This window comes from Erythrolamprus reginae, chromosome 3, assembly GCF_031021105.1.
Source record: "Erythrolamprus reginae isolate rEryReg1 chromosome 3, rEryReg1.hap1, whole genome shotgun sequence".
NCBI classification, from domain to species: domain Eukaryota; kingdom Metazoa; phylum Chordata; class Lepidosauria; order Squamata; family Dipsadidae; genus Erythrolamprus; species Erythrolamprus reginae.
The window spans coordinates 210689019-210709319 of NC_091952.1; the positions used below are offsets into that span (position 1 = coordinate 210689019).

Here is a 20301-nt window from a genome sequence, read left to right on the forward strand (position 1 = left end):
TGTAGTATTTTGTATTTTCTTGCTCTTTTAGCTCCAAAGTTAGTTTGCCTGCTTCTGCACAGTCTAGTATTTTTTTAATTAAATTTCAATCATTAGGCATTGATTTGTTCTTCCAAAACTGAGCTATGGTTATTCTCGTTGCTGTTATTAAGTGTTGGGTCAGGTAATATTGTTCTTTTTTCATATTTTTTTCGATAATACCAAGTAAAAATATTTCTAGTTTCATTTCTAATTTAATATTGATTATTTCTTTTATCCATTGTTGGAGTTTGTGCCAAATTTCCTTAACTTGTGGGCAGGTCCACCACATATGAAAGTAGGAGCCGTGTTTTTCTCCAACATTTCCAACAATTGGGTTTGAGGTTAGGGTACATCTTGGCTAGTCTAGCTGGGGGCATATGCCACCTATAAAACATGGAATTATGATTTGATTTGTACAAACCACCCATCTACTAAGGGAAATTCCAGGCAAAGAACGCAAATGAAACATAACCAAATTGTTCAGCTGAAATAACCTTTCTCTGGTGAACATAGAGGAGACTCTTAAAATACAGGAATATCTATTACCAAGACAATGATCAGACAAAAGTGGGTTGATCCCAGGTCATAAAAATGATTTATGAAAATACATCAGATTTCATCCTCTCTCCAAGTGGCATGAAGATAAAAGAAAGGAAAGAAGAAATACATTCAGACTTGCAAAATACTGCTAGTGTAACTTGTCTAGTCTGATCGACTTTATAGGGCTGTAACACAGTCAAACAGAAGACCAAATCCAGTGGATACGGGTAACAACTAGACATGTTTAGACAGGAATAGGAACAGTTTCAGACTTCTACAGATGAAACAATTTCAGAGAATTCAGAAAAATAAAGAAATCAACAGAGCTAGTGACAGGATGATGGATCCCTACAGGGCAACTGTGCCCTATAAAAAGTAAAGAGCCAATAATGGCATTGTAATTAGTGATTCACTTTTATGAGGAACTAAAACAAACATATGATGACTGAATCCATAGGCTCTGAAGTGATTGAGAATATGACAGAACAACTACTAAAATTATATAAAAAAACATTGACTATTGTTTGCTAAAATTATATAAAAAAACATTGACTATTCTATTAGGGCAAGGACAACAAAATATAAAATGTTGGAAGGAATTTCAAGGGTCTGAGGACTCAGGTAATACTCTTACCTGTACTATCAGTCCAGGAAGGGACATAAGAATACTACATATCAATGGCTGGCTATCAATACGACATCAAAAGAGGAACTATGATTTCAGAAATTATGAGTTCATCTAGATGAAAGACTACTACCTCAAATCAGCCTTCCCCACCCTTAATATGTTTGTCCAAAGAATGGAAAGCTTGATTATAAGGACTTCAAACTGAACTCTGTGGGAGAAAGAAATGGACACCCTGAAGTAAGGCCCTCAGGAAAAAAAATATTAAATAAAAAACGAATGTTGCTGAAATAGGCCCTCTTAAGCTATTCACTGAAAAATCATAAAGAATATTGAAGGCAATGATTCACAGCCTTCATTGCTCATGGCCATACACTATTGTTCAGAATTTGAAGATAAAAACTATGTGAGTTCCAGTTCTGAAGTACAGCAGTTACAGAATGGAATTTATTAAAAAGGACCAGAAGTCTTAGAGACTATCCATCCCTGCTCAAAAATAAAAATGAATGACAATGACAATGACGTGAAGATTTTCTGGGGTTAAATAAGTTGAAGAACAAGTAAAAACTATACTGTTGTTGGAATTTATTGTCACCCTTTCTACTCAAAAGAATGTCTTACAAAAGCAAATTGCGTATATTTCAAAAAGACATGCAGTTGTAATGATGGAAGATTTTATTTATCCAAACAATGTTTGGAGAAAAACTCTGCCAAAAAAGTCTTTCAAGAATTATGTTTTGTGTCTTTTATTTCCTTCCCTACCCCCCCCCCCCAAATTATTTATATAGGTTCACTGGATGTAGGTGAGGATGCTAATTAGATCAGCAGATTATATAAAGCAAGGGGTAGGTGAGACATATATCATGGATGTCAAACTGGTGGCCCTCAGACCAGATGTGTCACATGCAGGCCACACCTACCCCAGCTCCAAAAAGGGGGAAAATGTCATGAAACATCTCATGACAGCAATGTAATGCCGTGAGTTTGACACCCAGGGCCTAGATGGAATACCAAGGATAGAGACATAAGTGAAAGTGAAAGGCTGAAATAAAATAGAAAATGAAAAGTACTTATAAAATACATTTTGAATATATTTTAAGGGGGGAATTGGTTTAGTAATACTACTCACAAAAAAGATCTTGGTATATAATTGATTGAAAATTTATATGTATTAATAGTGCAATGTGGTTGTCAACTAATCTCAACCGTTCCTTTCAATATAGTGCTATATATTTCTTTTATTTACTTCAGTTGTTGAGTATTCTATCCATGTACATACTGGAGACAGGAAGAAAGCTGGTGCCAGTGGCAATGCTTATTTTTGTATTTGTGGAGATAGAGGTGACTCAGGAAAACGATGGCTTAATAATTCTAAAACTGGACCAATCACTTTTGATAGAGGACAGGTAATATATATGTGTGTGACTGTATGTATGTATATATTGTGTAATAGTCATGCATATGCTTTTAGTAGACATGTTTCAAGTGTAAAGAATAATTTCCTTGTCATGTAATGGCATGACATGGAATTATGTTTGACCAAGTACTAATCAACTTTGCTGTATTCACTTGTTCAGTCATCTTCCCTATTATGTTAATGCTTTCTGTACTTCTTGATTCAGATCTGTGTAGAATCAGTATAAACTAACAACCATGTGCTACACTCATAGAATGTGAACATAATTTTCATAGATGGTCTGTAGTGGTGGGTTGCTCCCGGGTCAGATGAGTTCTAAGAACCGGTAGCACCAGCAGTGGGAGACTCTGACCACCACCCAGGACACTTCTGCACATGAGCAGAAGTATTGCACGCATGCGCGAGTGAGCGCACACATGAACCGGTAGTAAAGGGTTTTAAAAACCACTATTGGTCTATAGGTGTTCTGCCGGCGTGATTCAACTGCCCGTAATTACAGGGTAATTAGTCCAGGAAGACACACACCACACGATAAAAGGAAAACCCAAAAGTTTTTATAAACAGAAAAACAGAAACAGCTCCCTTTTTAAATGTCAAAGGGATTTTCTGGTACACACAAGGCACAGGTTAAATGCAATCCAATTGCTCACCCAATAACTGGGAAATTGAGTCCAATTCTAAAGTCCAGAGAGTCCACACACAATCTTGAACAGCACAAAAACCTCGATCTTGATGAAACAATGAATCAGATAAACTGCCATGAAGCTAAAACACCAAGCTTCACTTTTATCTGTAGCACTTATAACAGCAGCCCCACCCAACCACAGGTGGCCTCATTTTCTCTTGTACCAATCCTTCAGTTGTTATCTCCTATGCATCACTCTACGCATGTGTGGATGTGTCATTAATTCTTGTTCAGAATCCAGGGATGATACAGATGATTGATCTCCTCCTGGGCTGTCTGCCAAACTCCCCTATTCCCTGTCACTCATGCTTCCTTGGTCAGAGGAGGCTTCGTCGGCAGATTTCATCGGGAGCAAAACAGGTCTGCAGCATGTGGATGTTTCCCCCACATCCACCTGCACATTCCTTGGGGCAGGAGCTGGGCCAGAGCTAACCACACCAATAGGTAGTGCTACTTAATCAACAGTTGAAAACTCTCACATGTATCCCATGAGATCAGCTACATTCAGAAGCAGAACTGATTTATTTTGGTCTTAGCCATAGAATATTTGAAACAGCACCAGAAGATGCTTTAAGGACTGCCTAGAGCTTAAGGGTGACTTATTCTTACATGGGTGGCAACGGTTGTTCTTTCCCCAAAAAAGTACAGAACACAGTAATGCTCTCAGTATTTCAAGGTCAGTCGAAGTGATGACAACCATGAGTTGGCTTCAGATTGCTTCTGAGGAACTGGAAGAGTAGAAATAGTGATTCTGAACATATTTATTGCATGACTGATGAATAAATTTTGATCAGCACAAGCTGCCATAAATAGATTCAATATGAAATATCAAAACTCATAGGCAAAACTTGTTATGATGTGACAAGGACACAAGTTATTAATGTAACGTTTTGTAGGAGATAGGAAAAGGAAAAGCAATGAGACTTTAATGGGTAATACATAATGCTATTTAAAATCAACCTTTCTCTACTATACATTATAGAAATAATATAAATTAAATGATGAGTACCTAAGTATCCTATAGTCCAATGTATAGCCTCCCAATAAGGTTAAATTTAAGATAGTTCAGAGAGAAGTAAAGTCTGTGGGTAAAAATAATAATTCATTGAATTTTATTTATTTGATTCTAGAAGCTCTGTTCAATTACTGGTACAGTGAAGAAATCCAGGAAATGCTAAATGCTTATATAAACCTATGATCTAATATTTGCAATAAAATGAAACCAGTCACTGACACTTAAGATGTCAGCTTTATTGTACAACCTTTTGCTATGACCTTGCAAAAATGATTTATACATGTTGAAATGTTCAACTGTGCAGAGAAAAGAAGTTGTGTTTACCGAATTTACCCATTAATAGCTGATAGAGTTTGCTTCATAAAAATTCAACTGTATCAACTTTTCTCAAATTATAGGTGAATGTTTACCAAATCAAAGCAGTGCACCTTGGGAAGCTGAATCAAGTCATTGTGGGGTTCAAAGGTTTGACCAAAGGTATACTTTGAGAAAGAGTGGGGGGGGGGGAGAATGGGGAATGGAGAAAAGCATTATAATCAGTCCTGGAAAGACCATTGCATTGCTTTGTATAGTAAGTAAAAAAACCAAAGTAATGCAAACATTGTATAGATGAATGAGAAAACAGAAACTCAGAATAATTAGGAAAGGGCACCAATTAATCAAAATAAAATTGGAAGGAAACTTTGAGGACTTCTAGTCCAGGCCCCTGGTCAAGCAGGAGAACCTATACCAGTGATGGCGAAACCTTTTTTCCTTGGGTGCCGAAAGAGCGTGCACGAGTGTTATTGCACATGTGCGAGTGACCCGACCCATAATTCAATGCCTGGGGAGGGTGAAAACAGCTTCCCCCACCCTTCGGAGGCCCTCTGGAGGCTGGAAATTGCCTTTTTCTCAACTTCTGGTAAGCCCAGAAGCCCAGTAGGCTGTTGTTTCACCCTTCCCAGGCTCCAAAGGCTTCCTTGTAGCAGTGGTAGGATAAAAACACTCTCCCCCATCCTTCCGGAGGCTCTCTGGAAGCCAAAAATGCCCTCACAGAGTCTCTGTGTGAGTCAAAAATCAGCTGGCCAGCACACACATGCACATGGTTCGCCTGCCAGCAGATATGGCTCTGTGTGCCTCCTGTGGCATCCATGCCATAGGTTCACCATCCCTGACTTATACCATTTTAGAGAAGTGATTTTCCAATCTCTTCTTAAAAATCCCCAGTGATCAAGCACCCACAACTTCTGATTGCAAGCTGTTCTACTGGTTAATTGTCTTCACTGTTAAGAATGTCCTCCTTGATTCCAGGTTGCTGCTCTTCTTGGTTAGTTTCCATCCATTTTTTTTTTGTCCTGCTCTCTGGTGCATTGGAAAATAAGTTCACAACACTCCTCTTAGTAGCAACTTCTCAAATACTGGAATATTGCCATCATGTCCTACCTAGTCCTTTTCTCTACACTAGCCAAACCTAAATTCTGCAATCCTCCATTCTTTATATATTTCTGTCCAGGCATTTAATATCTTAGTTGGTCTTCTTTGCACTTTTTCAAAAGTATCGAACTCTTTTTTGTAATGTGACCAAATCTGGATGCAATATTTCAGCTGTGATCTTACTAAGGCTTTCTAAAACAGTACTAATACGATTTGATTTTATGCCTTTGTTTATAAAATCAAGGATTGTATTAGCTTTTTTGGCTGCTGTCATACATTGCTGGCTTATATTTAAGTGTTCCACTTCTAGGACTCCAAGGTCCCTCTTACAGTTACTGTTTTTGAGACAGATTTCATCTAATCTGTACTTGTACCTTTGGTTTTTCCTGCCTAAGTATCAAACTTTGATTTTCTCCACATTAAATTTCATTTCATTGAATAGGGCCCATTGTTCAAATCTGTCAAGATCTTTTTGGATCCTGAGCTGATCTTCTGGGGTGTTATCCCTGTCAGCTTAGTGTCATCTGCAAATTTGATGACTTTCCTTTCTATTCCCTCATCTAAGACATTTATGAAGATATTGAAGAGAACTGGGGTTAGGGTGGATCTTTCTTGTACCCTTACTTCCCTCCATGCAGATATAGTACCATTAAGGATACCTTATTGTGTACAGTTTGTCAGCCATTTGGCACTGATGTTGTCCATATCTGCTGGCAGGTGAACCATTGCCCTAGCTCGGCTCCAACGTGCATGTGTGTGCTGACCAGCTTATTTTTGACTCACACAGAGATACTGGGAGGGCGTTTTTGGCTTCCAGAGAGCCTCCGGAAGGATGGGGGAGAGCGTTTTTATCCTACCACTGCTCCAAGGAAGCCTTTGGAGCCTGGTAAGGGTGAAACACTAGCCTACTAGGCTTCTGGGCTTACCAGAAGTTGGGAAACAGGCAATTTCCATATTTTTTTAAGCTTACCAAGAACTAGGTTGTGGTCTACTTTACAGAATGCCTTGTTAAAGTCTAGGCATACTATTTCACAGCATTTAGTTGGTCTAGTAATTTAACCACTTTGTCAAAAAATGAAATAAGTATGGCATGATCTATTTTTAACAAATCCATGCTGTCATTTAGTTATAGCTTTAGTTGTTTCTAAATGTTCACAGATCTGGTTTTGATTATCTTTTCCAGTATCATCCAAGGTATTGATGTTAGGCTGATTGATCTGTAGTTTCCTGGGCATGTTTTCCCTACCCATCCTTTTTTTTAAAAGATGGGAACAACATCAGCTGTTTTCCAATCCTTAGATAATAGCCCGATTTCCAGGATTTTTTAAATACAGTATTTAAAAGATTTGAAAGATCTTGAATCAGTGTATCCTTTGAATATTTAGATTCCCAACTATAGTTTATAATCTCAGATGCAAAAAGTGACTCAGGAAGGATTTTCAATATATGCAAATCAACTCAGTTTCTGTCATAACTAAGAAGAGAAACCAAAAAGTAGTCTCCCTTAATTTGGCACTCTCAAGATACATTTAGAATAGAATAATAACAGGATGCAGAATGAGATTGGGATGGGGAACAGCTACAACAAGTTACACAAATGTATTCAAGAATAATGGAAGATGTATAGCTGCAAATAGCCAGTAGGTATTTTTATTTGAATATCACCAGTAATCATGTATTGATTTAACACCTAGAATAGATCATACTTTAAATTCATGCAGGATATATATAGCTAGGCTGTGAAGTAAATTTATAATTCAGTTTGTCATCTTGCACATGTGTAGTACTATCCAAATTAATTTGATTATTGTTCTTTAGTTTTAAAGGTACCATGACAGAATCATTTGAAGAAATTATTGTAACAAGAAACCCCCAAATACATGAATACTGATCAATATTTTTACAATATTTGAAAATATAACTGGATTTTCACTTCAGAAAGCAATAGGACTTTTCAAGTATTCTTTTTGAAAATATGAAATCTTAAGACTATAAAAGAACAATGACACAAATTCCTTCCAATGCAGTGTTATTTAAGCTTTCATGTAGTATCATTTTTAATTAACTCATTTATACAGGGTAGTCTATATCAGTGTTTCCCAACCTTGGCCACTTGAAGGTATCTGGACTTCAACTCCCAGAATTCCCCAGCCAGCATTCGCTGGCTGGGGAATTCTGGGAATTGAAGTCCAAATATCTTCAAGTGGCCAAGGTTGGGAAACACTGGTCTATATAGTTGTAAATACTTGGGTAAATCCAACAGAAATAGAAAGTGGAATGGTAACCTTTTTCTTTTTCTTTTTCTCCTAGATGATTGGTTTCTAGAGAAGGTAGTAATAGAAGAAAGAAACTATCCTTTTACCACATATACATTTGTTCATAATAATTGGATGCATCAGCAGTCAAAAAAAGATTTTACAGAAGTTTCAATCCCACTACAAGGTGGTTTGAAAATCTTAATTTTCAAATTTAAAGTACAATGATAGAGATAGATGTACAGATGTAGGCATACAAAGGTAGATGTATGCACGCATGTGTGCATTTATCTCATATAAAATTATCACATAAATTGTCTAGCAACTTTTCAAAATATCGTAGGAATTAATAACATAAGTTATTTTATACAAATTATATATATACAGTAGTCCCTCGCTATACCGCGCTTCACCTACTGCGGCTTCACTTCATCGCGGGTTTTCAAGAAATATTAATGAGAAAAATCATCCGCAGATCTTCACTGGTTCGCGGGTTTCTGAGGAAGTCGATTGGCAGATTTAAACAGCCCGCGGAACTCGATCGGCAGATTTTTCAAAAAATATATATCTAAAATTGTAAATACTGTATTTAAATACTGTATCTAAAATAAATACTGTGTAGGAAGGGCTTATAAACACTTAAAACAATGAAAACTTACCAAACAATTACAATATAAATACTTAAATAAGTACTATCAGTCGATAAATTCCCCATCGCGGATTTCAGCTATCGCGGCCGGGTCTGGAACGTAACACCAGCGATAGGTGAGGTCTTACTGTATATATGTTAAGTCTCAAGTTGTCTTCTTATTTATAGGAAGTTTTGTCCTGCAACCTGTTCCTATATGATTCTTTTTGTTCTGTACTAAAGGCCTTTGCTGGTTCTTGAGCTGAGTGGAGGATTCAATCTTCCTACAAACTAATTCAAAGATTCTGAAGGTTGTCCTTCATTCTTTGGATATTGATTCCTCTCTGGGCATGAAAAGGCTAGGAATGTATGATAAATTAGAAACAGTTTAGGATTCAGCCTGTTTGAAACTCAGGTTACAAAAAGTGAGATGAGGCAGGAAATGGATCAAGTACAGAAATAGTAACAGAGGAAGACTGATTTGACCATCTTGCAATTTCGAAGAAAACCTTCATATTACAGCATGCAAAATATGATTGATGCTACAAATCTTTTAAAAGTTCCATTCCTGACAGAAAAATTATGGACAATTTGGCAATAAATTACTCCAATATTCCTAATTTACATTACCCAGCTTTGTGTTTGATACAACATTACTGTTTCTTACCCAGCTTTGTGTTTGGGAGCTTCATTCTATTTCAAAAGAAACCTACTTTGATTCCTGAAATCACTTCAGAATTTTGGTGAATTTAAAGCACATTTGTAATTCACACCTCAAATTATGTAGAACACGGGTGTCAAACTTCAGCAAATGCATCACATGCCATGCCCCCATTTTAGCAAAGGGGGGGAAAGACATCTCAGACATTAACACCCTTGAAAACATCCAAAGATATTTCACCAGAAGAGCCCTTCATTCCTCCACTCGAAACAGAATATCCTACGGAAATAGACTAACAATCCTGGGTCTAGAAAGCCTAGAACTACAGCACCTAAAACACAATTTAAGTATTGCCCACAAGATCATATGCTGCAATGTCCTACCGGCCAATGACGACTTCAGCTTCAACCGCAACAACACAAGAGCACGCAACCGATTCAAACTTAATACGAACCACTCCAAACTTGACTGTAAAAAATATGACTTTAACAATCGAGTTGTCGAAGCGTGGAACTCATTACCGGACTCAATAGTGTCAATCCCTAACCCCCAACATTTCTCCCCCACGATTGACCTCTCCAGGTTCCTAAGAGGCCAGTAAGGGGCGTACATAAGTGCAGTAATGTGTCTTTCGTCCCCTGTCCAATTGTCTTTCCTTTATCTCATATATCATATATATTTTCTTACTTTCATATATCTTCTCCTCTATTTTCACATTTATCTTTATATATATTACCTCATGTCTATTCTCTTCCTATGTATTTGTGTATTGGACAAATGAATAAATAAAAATAAATAAATAAAATAAATAAATTATGTGATGGCAACACAACACCACGAGTTTGACACTCCTGCTCTAGAAATATTGGCAGTGTGACAACATAACAGACTAAATATAACAAAATAATAAATGACTTCAGATTTACTTTTTAACTGAAGCCTGGATCACATTTTATTTCATTCAGAAATGACAGAAAAATCTGGCCCCATGAAAGATTTTGAAGCAAAAAGCCAAGGACAATGGAGACTGTGGATAGACTTTGTCCATATTCCAGAAAAAATGCATGAAATAAAAATTATTGTCTATGGAACCAATGGAGCATCATTTCCACAAAGAGTTCAACATTTTAAAAACGAACCCTTTCTGGTAGGTTTCTAGATGATAATATTGCAATTAGGATGCAGAATCTGGTTTTTCTACTTAGTTTCAACACACTGTTGTCATCATCTGAAACTGAGCATAAGAATGTAAAAAGCCTGAGAGTCATAATAGAGAGGATTAGTGTCTTTTGTCCTCTGCTTCTGAAGTTCCAAATGCATTCACTCATTGAATGCATTTAGATATACCGGTAAGTTCTTAAATTCCAAAGGGAAAAGTATAAAGTTCATATACTGAAGGAATGACAGACTGTGAAAACTGGAACAGACTTCCTGATGACCTAGAGTATTTCCCAACCTTTGTTGCTGATATCTTTATCTTTTAGCTTAATTACTCTTTTAAAACAGATTCAGATTTAAACACATCTAAATGCAGATATTTTAATATGAAAATTTTTAAAATAGACAGAGAGAGAATCCATATCTATTCACCATGTGAATTTATAGTTGTTGTTGTTTTTCCTTTAACAGTTGAGTATTGGTGATATTGGTCAAATAACAAAGCTTTCATTCCTGTCATCCTGCTCAAATTTGAATAAAGGGATCAAACTGCATAAGGTATTGCCTCACATTTACTTACGTTAACTTTCCTATTTTAGTATAGTTGGTATTTCAGCAATTTTGTGTCTTAAAGTATAGCTTTTTAATATAATTTTAACTGAAGAAATTTTAACAATAAGAAAACAATACAAATACTAGAAAAAAACGGAAGAAAGGTGAATAAGAAAGTAGGAATATAAAGCAAAAAGAAAGAAAGGTTATCAAAAATTTTGATTAGATATCTTTGTTAGATTGTTTTAAAGTAGCGTTCATCATTTTTACATACAGTAATTCTTGTTCAAATTCTGTCTTATATTTCAAACCAAAAGTCCTTTTATCTACTTCAAATCTTTTAGTAGTTCAGAGGTGAGTTCTAACTTATCTCACTGCCGTCACACAATGTGGTCACGGCACACTGGTGCATGTATAGTGCTGAACATTTGCAAACCCCCCCCCCAAAAGGAAACTCAGCTTCTGTGCATTTTTTCTCAAAATTAAAAAAAAAATCAAAAATAAGATGGAGGCATCCATGGACTGGCATGGACAGAACTGGGTCCATGGCATCACCAGTGTCAGTTTCGTTTGCAAATGAAGGTTTATATGAAAAAAACCCCTCATTTTTTAAAATCTCCCACTGAAACAAGTTCTTTACCCAAATTTCTGCAGATAAAACATTTTAGTCCATTTTTTAATATGGTTTTCTTGAAGACAAATTACATTTTGTTTCAGTTTTTAAACATTTCTTTCTTTCTTTTTTTCTTTCTTTCTTTCTTCTTCTTTCTTCCACATTAGAAATCTACAATTTGTACTTCATTATTAATTTTATTAATCCTTTAAGATGTCCTGTAGACTGTCCAATTTTTTAAACTTCTTTCATCTTTTCTTTAACTTCTTTCATCTGACAGATTCAGATATCTGTTTTTTTCATTTTTTCAAACAATTCTTTATAATGTTTCTAGGACAATTTATTTTTCTGTCGGTTACTCTAACAAATGTTGCCTTCACTCACCTTGATTTGCAGCTTTTCCAATGGTCACCATTCTTTTATTAGTGAAAGTAATTGGAACACAAACATGAAGGTAAAAAAGCAGGTGTTTCTCCCATCCCCCTTTTAGCTTTCTGTATACCCTTAGGGTTATAGTTTAATTTGTCCTCCCCTAGTTTAGATGACACAATCCATCTCATGTTACACTTATCTCTTTATTTTATAATTTCCACCAATTATCTTTTCCTTTAGTTGTAAAATACTGTAATCATCATTCCCAGGAAAATCTAATCTATTTGAGAATACTGAGTGTTTGAATCAAAGGTTAATGTGGAACCTAGAACAAAATGTTGTCTCAAACAATTATAATACTTGTGGTCTCAAGTATTCATTGTTGTTTAAGAATAAATAAGCTCTTAGACCAATCCCCACAAGATATAAATAAAGACATTGTTTAATGAGTTTCAACATCATTGAATAGCCTTTAATAGAATATAGTGCAATTTAGCTTCAACATTACAAAGACATGAACAATATTTATGAATCACCTATATAATTAATTCTAAGTAATGTCAAAAGAAGGAAAATGCATTTTCAAATGAAGTAGATAAACAAACAGTGATTGACACCTAGAGATAGAGAAGTATCATTTTCAAGAACTACTGGCTAGGGCAAAAAAGAGTCAGAAGTCATTATTGTCCAAATATTAAGCATAAAACATTATTAGTTGATTTATTGAACTTTGATGGAAAAGCTTCATCCTAAGCATCCAATCTGTCAGTACACAGCATGTACTTAAAAGTTATTGGGATATAGATAAAAAAGACAATGGCTTGTAAGTAGTGATGGGCGAACCCAATGGTGTTCGCGTTCAGCAAGTTCGGCCGAATTTTACGTGAAATTCAGCAGAATCCGAACCGAACCTGAACTCGAACCCGAACGGGGAATCCTTCCATGAAGAGATTCTGGGGGCGGAGTTTTGACGTCACCGCCAGGTTGCTAAGGATGCCAAGGAGATCACTTCCTGGATTCCATGGAATCCAGGAAGTGATCACCTTGGCATCCTTAGCAACCTGCCAGTGACGTCAAAGCTCCGCCTCCGGAATCTCTTTGTGGAGGGATTCCCCAGCTCTTTCAAAGGGAGGTCCTCACGTAAAAATAAACATTGTTATTTTTGCGTGAAAGGACGCCGCAGCAGTGCTGCAAGCAAAGGGTGGTCCTTTCACGTAAAAATAAACATGTTTATTTTTACGTGAAAGGACCGCCCTTTGCTTGCAGCACTGCTGCAGTGTCCTTTTTTTGTAAAAATAACAATGTTTATTTTTACGTGAAAGGACACCGCAGCATCGCTGCAAGCAAAGGGCAGTCCTTTCATGTAAAAATAAACATGTTTATTTTTACGTTAAAGGACCACCCTTTGCTTGCAGTGCTGCTGCGGTGTCCTTTTTCGTAAAAATAACAATGTTTATTTTTACATGAAGACCTCCCTTTGAAGGAGCTGGGGAATCCCTCCCACAAAGATATTCCAGGGTGGAGCTTTGACGTCACCGGAAGGTTGCTAAGGACGCCAAGGTGATCACTTCCTCGATTCCATGAAATCCAGGAAGTGATCACCTTGGCGTCCTTAGCAACCTGCCGGTGACGTCAAAGCTCCGAACACCGAACATGACCCCGAACTTTGCCCGAAGTTTGGAAAAATGTCGTGTTCGTGTTCGGCATACCAAACACTTCAAAATTCGGTACGGACTCGAATTGTGCGGGTTCAGTTCACCCATCACTACTTGTAAGGTAATTTAGATTAGAGAATCTAGTTATCATTGAATAGCATCAGTATACTTGGAATATAATTGCGTTTGAATTCATTGGAACATTGACAAAAACTGGTTGGTAGAAGATGCTCCATGTAGAATTGGTGATCATTACAGTGATGATGAATATTGAAGAAGGAAGTAAAGCACATGGATTAATAAATTAAGTGAAGGAAGAAAAATAGTTATGTCATGTGCTGCAAATTTGATTTAAAGATGTAATATGAATGATATTTAGAAGAGATGATGAATATTTACAGGGAAATTAAAGTGTAAGTTAATTTTGAATAAAAATGTTTAAAAGTCTGAAACTATGAGTTGATGTAATCTAGAATATTGTATGTATTCATGAAAGTAGAAATCCTTATGTAGGTGTGCTTATTATGTTTCAGTGAATGGTGACATTGGAAAAACCACAGAATAACCTTAAGAAAAATTGTGGAGCATTCTGAATAAGTATGACTCAGGGAGGGAGGGGGAGTAGGATGAACTGAGGGAATGAGAGACACACACCCCGCGCTATTAGGAGACTTAAGAATAATTAATAAAAATAGTGATTGGTGCCAGTTTTTTTTTAATTTAAAAAATTAAAAAATCTATACATTTGTACACAAGGTAAAGGAATATATCTAAATCTAAACACATCATTGATTTGATTTTTTTATTATGAAAGAATCAATTAAAATAGACGGTTGGTAAACATTTCTGAATGTGCAGCACACTTTCTTTGATTAGTTTTAGGAATGGATTTAAAAAAGAAATGGACATGAAATAAACTAAATGAAATCAACCTGAATGAAATTACTGCTGGATTGTTAAAAATAATAGTAAGATTGCAGGTGTTCATAGTGTGAACACTATTAAAATATAGAATTGGTTTGCTTATAAAATACCCATGTGGGTTATTTCATGTTTGTGAAGACTGCATCTGATAGCTGGAAGGGCAGTAAAATTCAATGAAAATATGGAAAATTTGGGAACTGCACTTTGGCTTTATGCCAGACACAAATTGTGCTGATTGTGTTCACAAATGCATTATTGTGAGAGAGTAAATTTATTATACATTTTCTGGTTTCGTAAAAGGATTTGATAAAATGAATAGATTTGCATTATGGAAATTTTGTGTAATATTCACTTGAAAATTGCTGAATGGCATAAATATATGACTGAAATAAAGGATACATGAAACAGTTTATCACCAAGCAGAAAATAAAACTTTGTTGCGTCCTATAGTTTATAGCATATTTATGGATAAATGTAAAAGGAATCCTTTAGTAACCATAGAGATATTTTTGTTTGGAAGGTAAATGTGTACAGAGCATTTAAGATTTATAGATATATAGAGGCATAGCGGCTGACGTTAGTATAAACTTCTCTATATCCTTTTTCTTGCCTACTTTCTTTGCGTTAATATTTTTTACTTTTTTTAATCCAAAAAACGAACAAAGTGACAGGTATAAATATTTTTTTAAAAATTCAAACACGAAAAGGAAGGAATAAAGCAATGTAAAGCTTCCTCTTTGCTGCTAGTATATTTGCTATATTTTCCCTGATAGTAGCTGTATAAAAGAATCCTCTCTCGATAATTCTAAAGCTTTATTTAAAGTTTACATTTAAAATATTAAAATAGCTGTTCTTGCACCAAATACATAATATGCTCCATCAAACTATTATTTGTCTATCATCGTGCAACATTTTAAACAAGTCAGGTATCAAACTTGTATTAGAAAAAACTGAATAAATATGTAATTCTTACAGGAACAATGTCAAATCCGGCTTTTTATATTTCAAAACATAAAAAAGGGAAATCCTCTCATTTGGATACATGGATCAGATTTGTCTTTCTCCTTCTGTCCATTAAACCTGTCCCATGATTTGAAGCAGGGTAGTTTCCAGGGAGAAGAGAGCAAAGAAAAACGAAGAAATAATTATATGAGGAAATAATTATTTTTCCTAAAATTGAAAATGGTCATTTACTGTATAATGATAAATGGAAATTTCAGAATGTAAAACTTTCTCATTTCCATTTTCACGTAGCAATTGGAAAGTGACTTCCCCCAATCTGATAGCACACTAGAAGAAAACATGGTAAAAAAGTGATATAAACCCTAAGCTGAGCCAAACGTTTACAGGGCTTCCTTTAGATTTTTTTCATCAGAACAAGGCTGATTAGAATAACTTTACACTTCATTTTTGGCAGCAGCATCCCATCTGATGGATGTCTGAAGTTTTGAATAAGCGCAAGGCAACCAACCTGTAGTTTCAACATCCAATGTCCCGTGGTCAGTTTATGTTCGTTTTACAATCGCTGCAATCACTTTACAACTATGGCATTTGCTTAATGACTGCAGCAAAAAAAGTCATAAAATCATGTGAGTGACCTGCTTTATGACCATCATAATGTATGGCTGTATTGGGCAGGTTCCATTAAGGTCATAAGTCAAGAACTACTTGCAGGTGTACCTACTTCCTTATACCTATATTCAAGACTACTTCATTAAAACAAAGGAAAACAAAAAAAAATGTGGTTGTTATTATTCTGCAGTTACGAATGAAAGACTTGGATACTAAAGAAGAATTAGGCTTTCACCCTTTAAACCAATGGCTTTTTGAAGAAGACGGGTCAGAAACTGTGACAGAACTTGCAGCAGTAAGACCAAATGAAGCTCCTCTCAAAGGTACCTTGTTCGATAACCATAGGATAGCCCTTTCTTTCAATCTTGGGCATGCAGAAATGTGACATCAAGGATAACTCTTAGGTATCAAGCACTATAGGTAATTGCACTCATACTGATGGCTGCTGGGCTAATTCTCTTCCAAACAGGCAGTTTCAATTATAAAAGTCTTTATGCTATTTTAGAGAGGGATGCAAAAAAGGTAAGTGATGAAACTGATGAAAGATGAACATATGTGAAGAGGAACAGTAGTATAGATGAGGCCAGGAAGAAATCCAGGCATGGGAAGAAGATTGTAGGGAGGCCAAAAATGTTATCTTTTTAACATTTAACAATAAGGGGTATGCATAAGTGCACCAGCGTGCCTTCCGTTTCCTTTCCTAATATTTTATCTTACTAGTATAATGTATATAAACATTGTTATATCTTTGTATAGTACCAATACATACTTGACAAAAATAAATAAATAAAAATAAATAGGGATGAAAAACAAAATAACCAGGGGGGGGGGGAGTGGTGACATATGCAAAACCAGGCTCTAGGGCAGTGGTCCCCAAACTACGGCCCGTGGGCCACATGCGGCCCACTGAGGCCATTTATCCGGCCCGCCAGTGAGTGACAAGAGCACAGGGAAAAGAGAGAGAGAAAGAAAGAAAAGGGAAAGAGAGGAAGGAGAAGTGGAGAGGAAGGAAGGAGGGAAGGAAGGAAGGAAAGAAGGAGAAATGGAGGGAACAAGGAAGGAAGGAAGGAAGAATGAAATGGAGGGACAGAGGAAGGAAGGACTATTTTGGGGGGGGGTAATTTTTTAAATTTTTTCTCTCAACATACATTCAAACAACACAGTGTGCCATCTAATTTTCCATGAATAAAATGCAGTATTTCGTTAGTAACTAATATCAATCATCAAAAAAGTTGCAAAAGGTTTTTTTTCTAATTTTGTCATCCAGTTACATTCATTTTCTTTTAATTAAATTCCCTCCTTAATGTTCCTTCAAAAAGTGCAACACCAATTATATTTCTAACTTATTACCCATTATGCCAAAGTGCTTCCTTCTTTCTTTATACATTTTTCTATAAGCCAAGAAAACCTTGTATAGCCAATCAGATGTCAACAAAAGAAAATTAAAAGCAAAACATAAACATATATGAATTTCAGACTTCTTTCCCCCCCCTCTAAATAGTACGTTCCCATTTTGTTTTTTACTTTAAAACAAGGTATGTGCAGTGTGCATAGGGATCTGTTCATTGTTTTTTTTATAGTCCGGCCCTCCAAGAGTCCGAGGGACAGTGAACTGGCCCCCTGTGTAAAACGTTTGGGGACCCCTGCTCTAGGGTGACATAGCATATCCTTTTCAAGATTGCACATCAAAGTATATATTTTAGAAAATATGTCCAAAAGTATGTATACAATCTCTTCATTGATAATTGATATAGATCAGGAAGATATGCTTCCGTTTCTGATGGTTATAATGTAGTAGTTAAGTTGCTGGCTTAGAAATCACCTTAGGTGATTTCTTAGAAAGCTAGCTGGGTAATTATTATTATTATTATTATTATTATTATTATTATTATTATTATTTATTGGATTTGTATGCCGCCCCTCTCCGCAGACTCAGGGCGGCTAACAACAGCAGTAAAACAGTACAACAAAATCCAATACAAAAAAGCAGTTAAAACCCATTATATAAAGACCAATCATACATACAAACATACCATACATAAAATTGTGAAGGCCTAGGGGGAAAGTGTATCTTAGTTCCCCCATGCCTGGCGGCAGAGGTGGGTTTTAAGCAGCTTACGAAAGTCCCAGACATTCTCCCTTAGCCCAATGTATGTCACACAGTTGTTGTGGAAAAAGCTGGAGGAGGAAGGAGTGCTGTGTATGTTTATTGCCTTGAATGAATAGAAAAATAAAATAGTTGAAATGACTTTCTTAAACACATGTTACTGATTATGTGATATTACATTTAACCAGCGGTGGACTACTAGCCGGAATGCTAAATTGCGCTCGCCGCCACGGCTCGTAAGTGCTTGCGGGGCTAGCGCGATTTTGCTTCTGCACTTGTAGAGATAATAAAATCGCACATGTAGCCGCAGGTGCGCCTGTGTTCCGGCATGCGTGGGAGCAAAACTATCTCACCAAAACATGGAGGCAGCTGCATCTCCGTACGCAATTTTGCTACCTCCACAGGTACAGAAGCAAAATCGCACTGGCCCCACAAGCACTCATGAGCTGCAGTGGTGAGCGCAATTTAGCGTTCCAGCTAGTAGTCCACCGCTGCATTTAACCATGATTTTGGGGCAATTCCATTTCTACAATATATTGATCTTTTTAAAAAAGAAAAGAAAAGAAAAACCTGAATGTTGCCTTTTTGGGGCAAAATCTTTAATTTTTATTATTTTTCAAAACCATTTAAGTTAGACAATAGTTTAATTTCACTGACATTATTAGAATATCATTTAATTAATTAATTAATTAATTAATTAATTAATTATTTATATGCCACCCCTCTCCGTAGACTCAATAAATAAGTATCAATATAATGATACTTATTTAGAAATGAGTGATTGTTTTTAAACTGCAAGTGTTTCAGGATCAAATAAATTATATTGCATGTGTTGCAGGATCTTACTTAACTGAATTGGAACGGGATTATAGAATTTTCACCAAAAAATGCCTAATGTAGAAATTTCATTACATTCCATACAATTAAAATGGAGACATAATTAAGCCCTCATGGTTTCAGACTACAAATTGCGAAAATTTCTAGAAAACATTCCATACAATTAAAATGGACACGTAATTAAGACCTCTTGGTTTCAGACTACAAATTGCTAAAATGTCTAGAATCCTTTGAAAAAAAGGGTTACATACAAACACTGACATTTCCTTCCTATTCTCAGAGCCAAATAGATTGGTAAAACTGGTTGCTTAAAGTGTAACTTCTATATACTGTTTCTTCAAGTATTATTATATTAAAAAAATAAGAATTTTGTCCTGTTGCTTAAGTGCACATTCATAACTATGAGTCCTCATTCAATCATCATTCAAAATTATTTTTCTAATGTAATAACTAATATTAATGTTGATCAACATGAAGGATTGATCCCCTTTCCTATATTAGTTTAATTGGCAGTAATGATATAATATGTTCAGAGGGAAAGTAGGAAAATTTGAATGATAATTTTCCCATGAAAATCAATTCAATGGTGATTCTAATTAAAAGTAGTATTATTAATTCCATAAACGATATAAAAAATAAAATTTGTTTCTCCGTGTATATAAATTCAAAATAATTTTTAATTGTATACCTAAATCATTAGAACCTGATTAATATGAAAAAAAAAATTAAAATCCAGAACAACAAGCTTTGGTTTAACACTATTGATATTTGAATAATTAGGTCTCTAATACGTATGTATCATATGTTCAAAATTAAATATAAAATAGCTACTACTTCTATTATAATAAATGGTAAATCACAATGTACTATACTGTATTAAAAAAGAGGCAGATGTCATAGCTACGTGTACTTTTTGTTCAAGAATCTTAGAAATATCATTAAGGCTGTAATTTTATCTAAATGTACTAGAAAGAAACCTTGAACACTTTGGAGTTTCTGAATAGAAATTATAGAATTGTATTATCAAGCACATTTTCCCCTCTTGAAAACAGGTGTGACATTCAAGCTGGTACTGAAACTTGTAGAGCTGAATTGTGTTACAAATTAAATCTCATGTCCCAGATTTCAGCTAGGCAGCTATGTTCTTTTTGCTTAAAAAATAGAATTAAAAGATACCTAGTTTCTAACAGCTACATATCAGTTATGCATAAGAAAATCATTTAATCAGATAAGGGAAATGTACTTGCAAAT

The 20301-nt window shown here is 35.6% G+C and overlaps 1 protein-coding gene across 2 annotated transcripts in view; it reads left to right on the forward strand.

Moving 5' to 3' along the window:
• The window catches only part of RP1 (RP1 axonemal microtubule associated), a 210839-nt gene that overhangs the window by 145455 nt on the left and 45083 nt on the right, over positions 1-20301 (forward strand). The window contains exons 38-43 of one of the 2 annotated variants that reach the window (XM_070747755.1): positions 2438-2592; positions 4702-4780; positions 8027-8158; positions 10226-10407; positions 10890-10976; positions 16297-16429. In XM_070747755.1, coding sequence (XP_070603856.1) covers positions 2438-2592; positions 4702-4780; positions 8027-8158; positions 10226-10407; positions 10890-10976; positions 16297-16429 — 768 coding nt within the window. The remainder of the gene's footprint in view (positions 1-2437; positions 2593-4701; positions 4781-8026; positions 8159-10225; positions 10408-10889; positions 10977-16296; positions 16430-20301) is intronic. The other variant, XM_070747756.1, reaches the window with a different exon arrangement.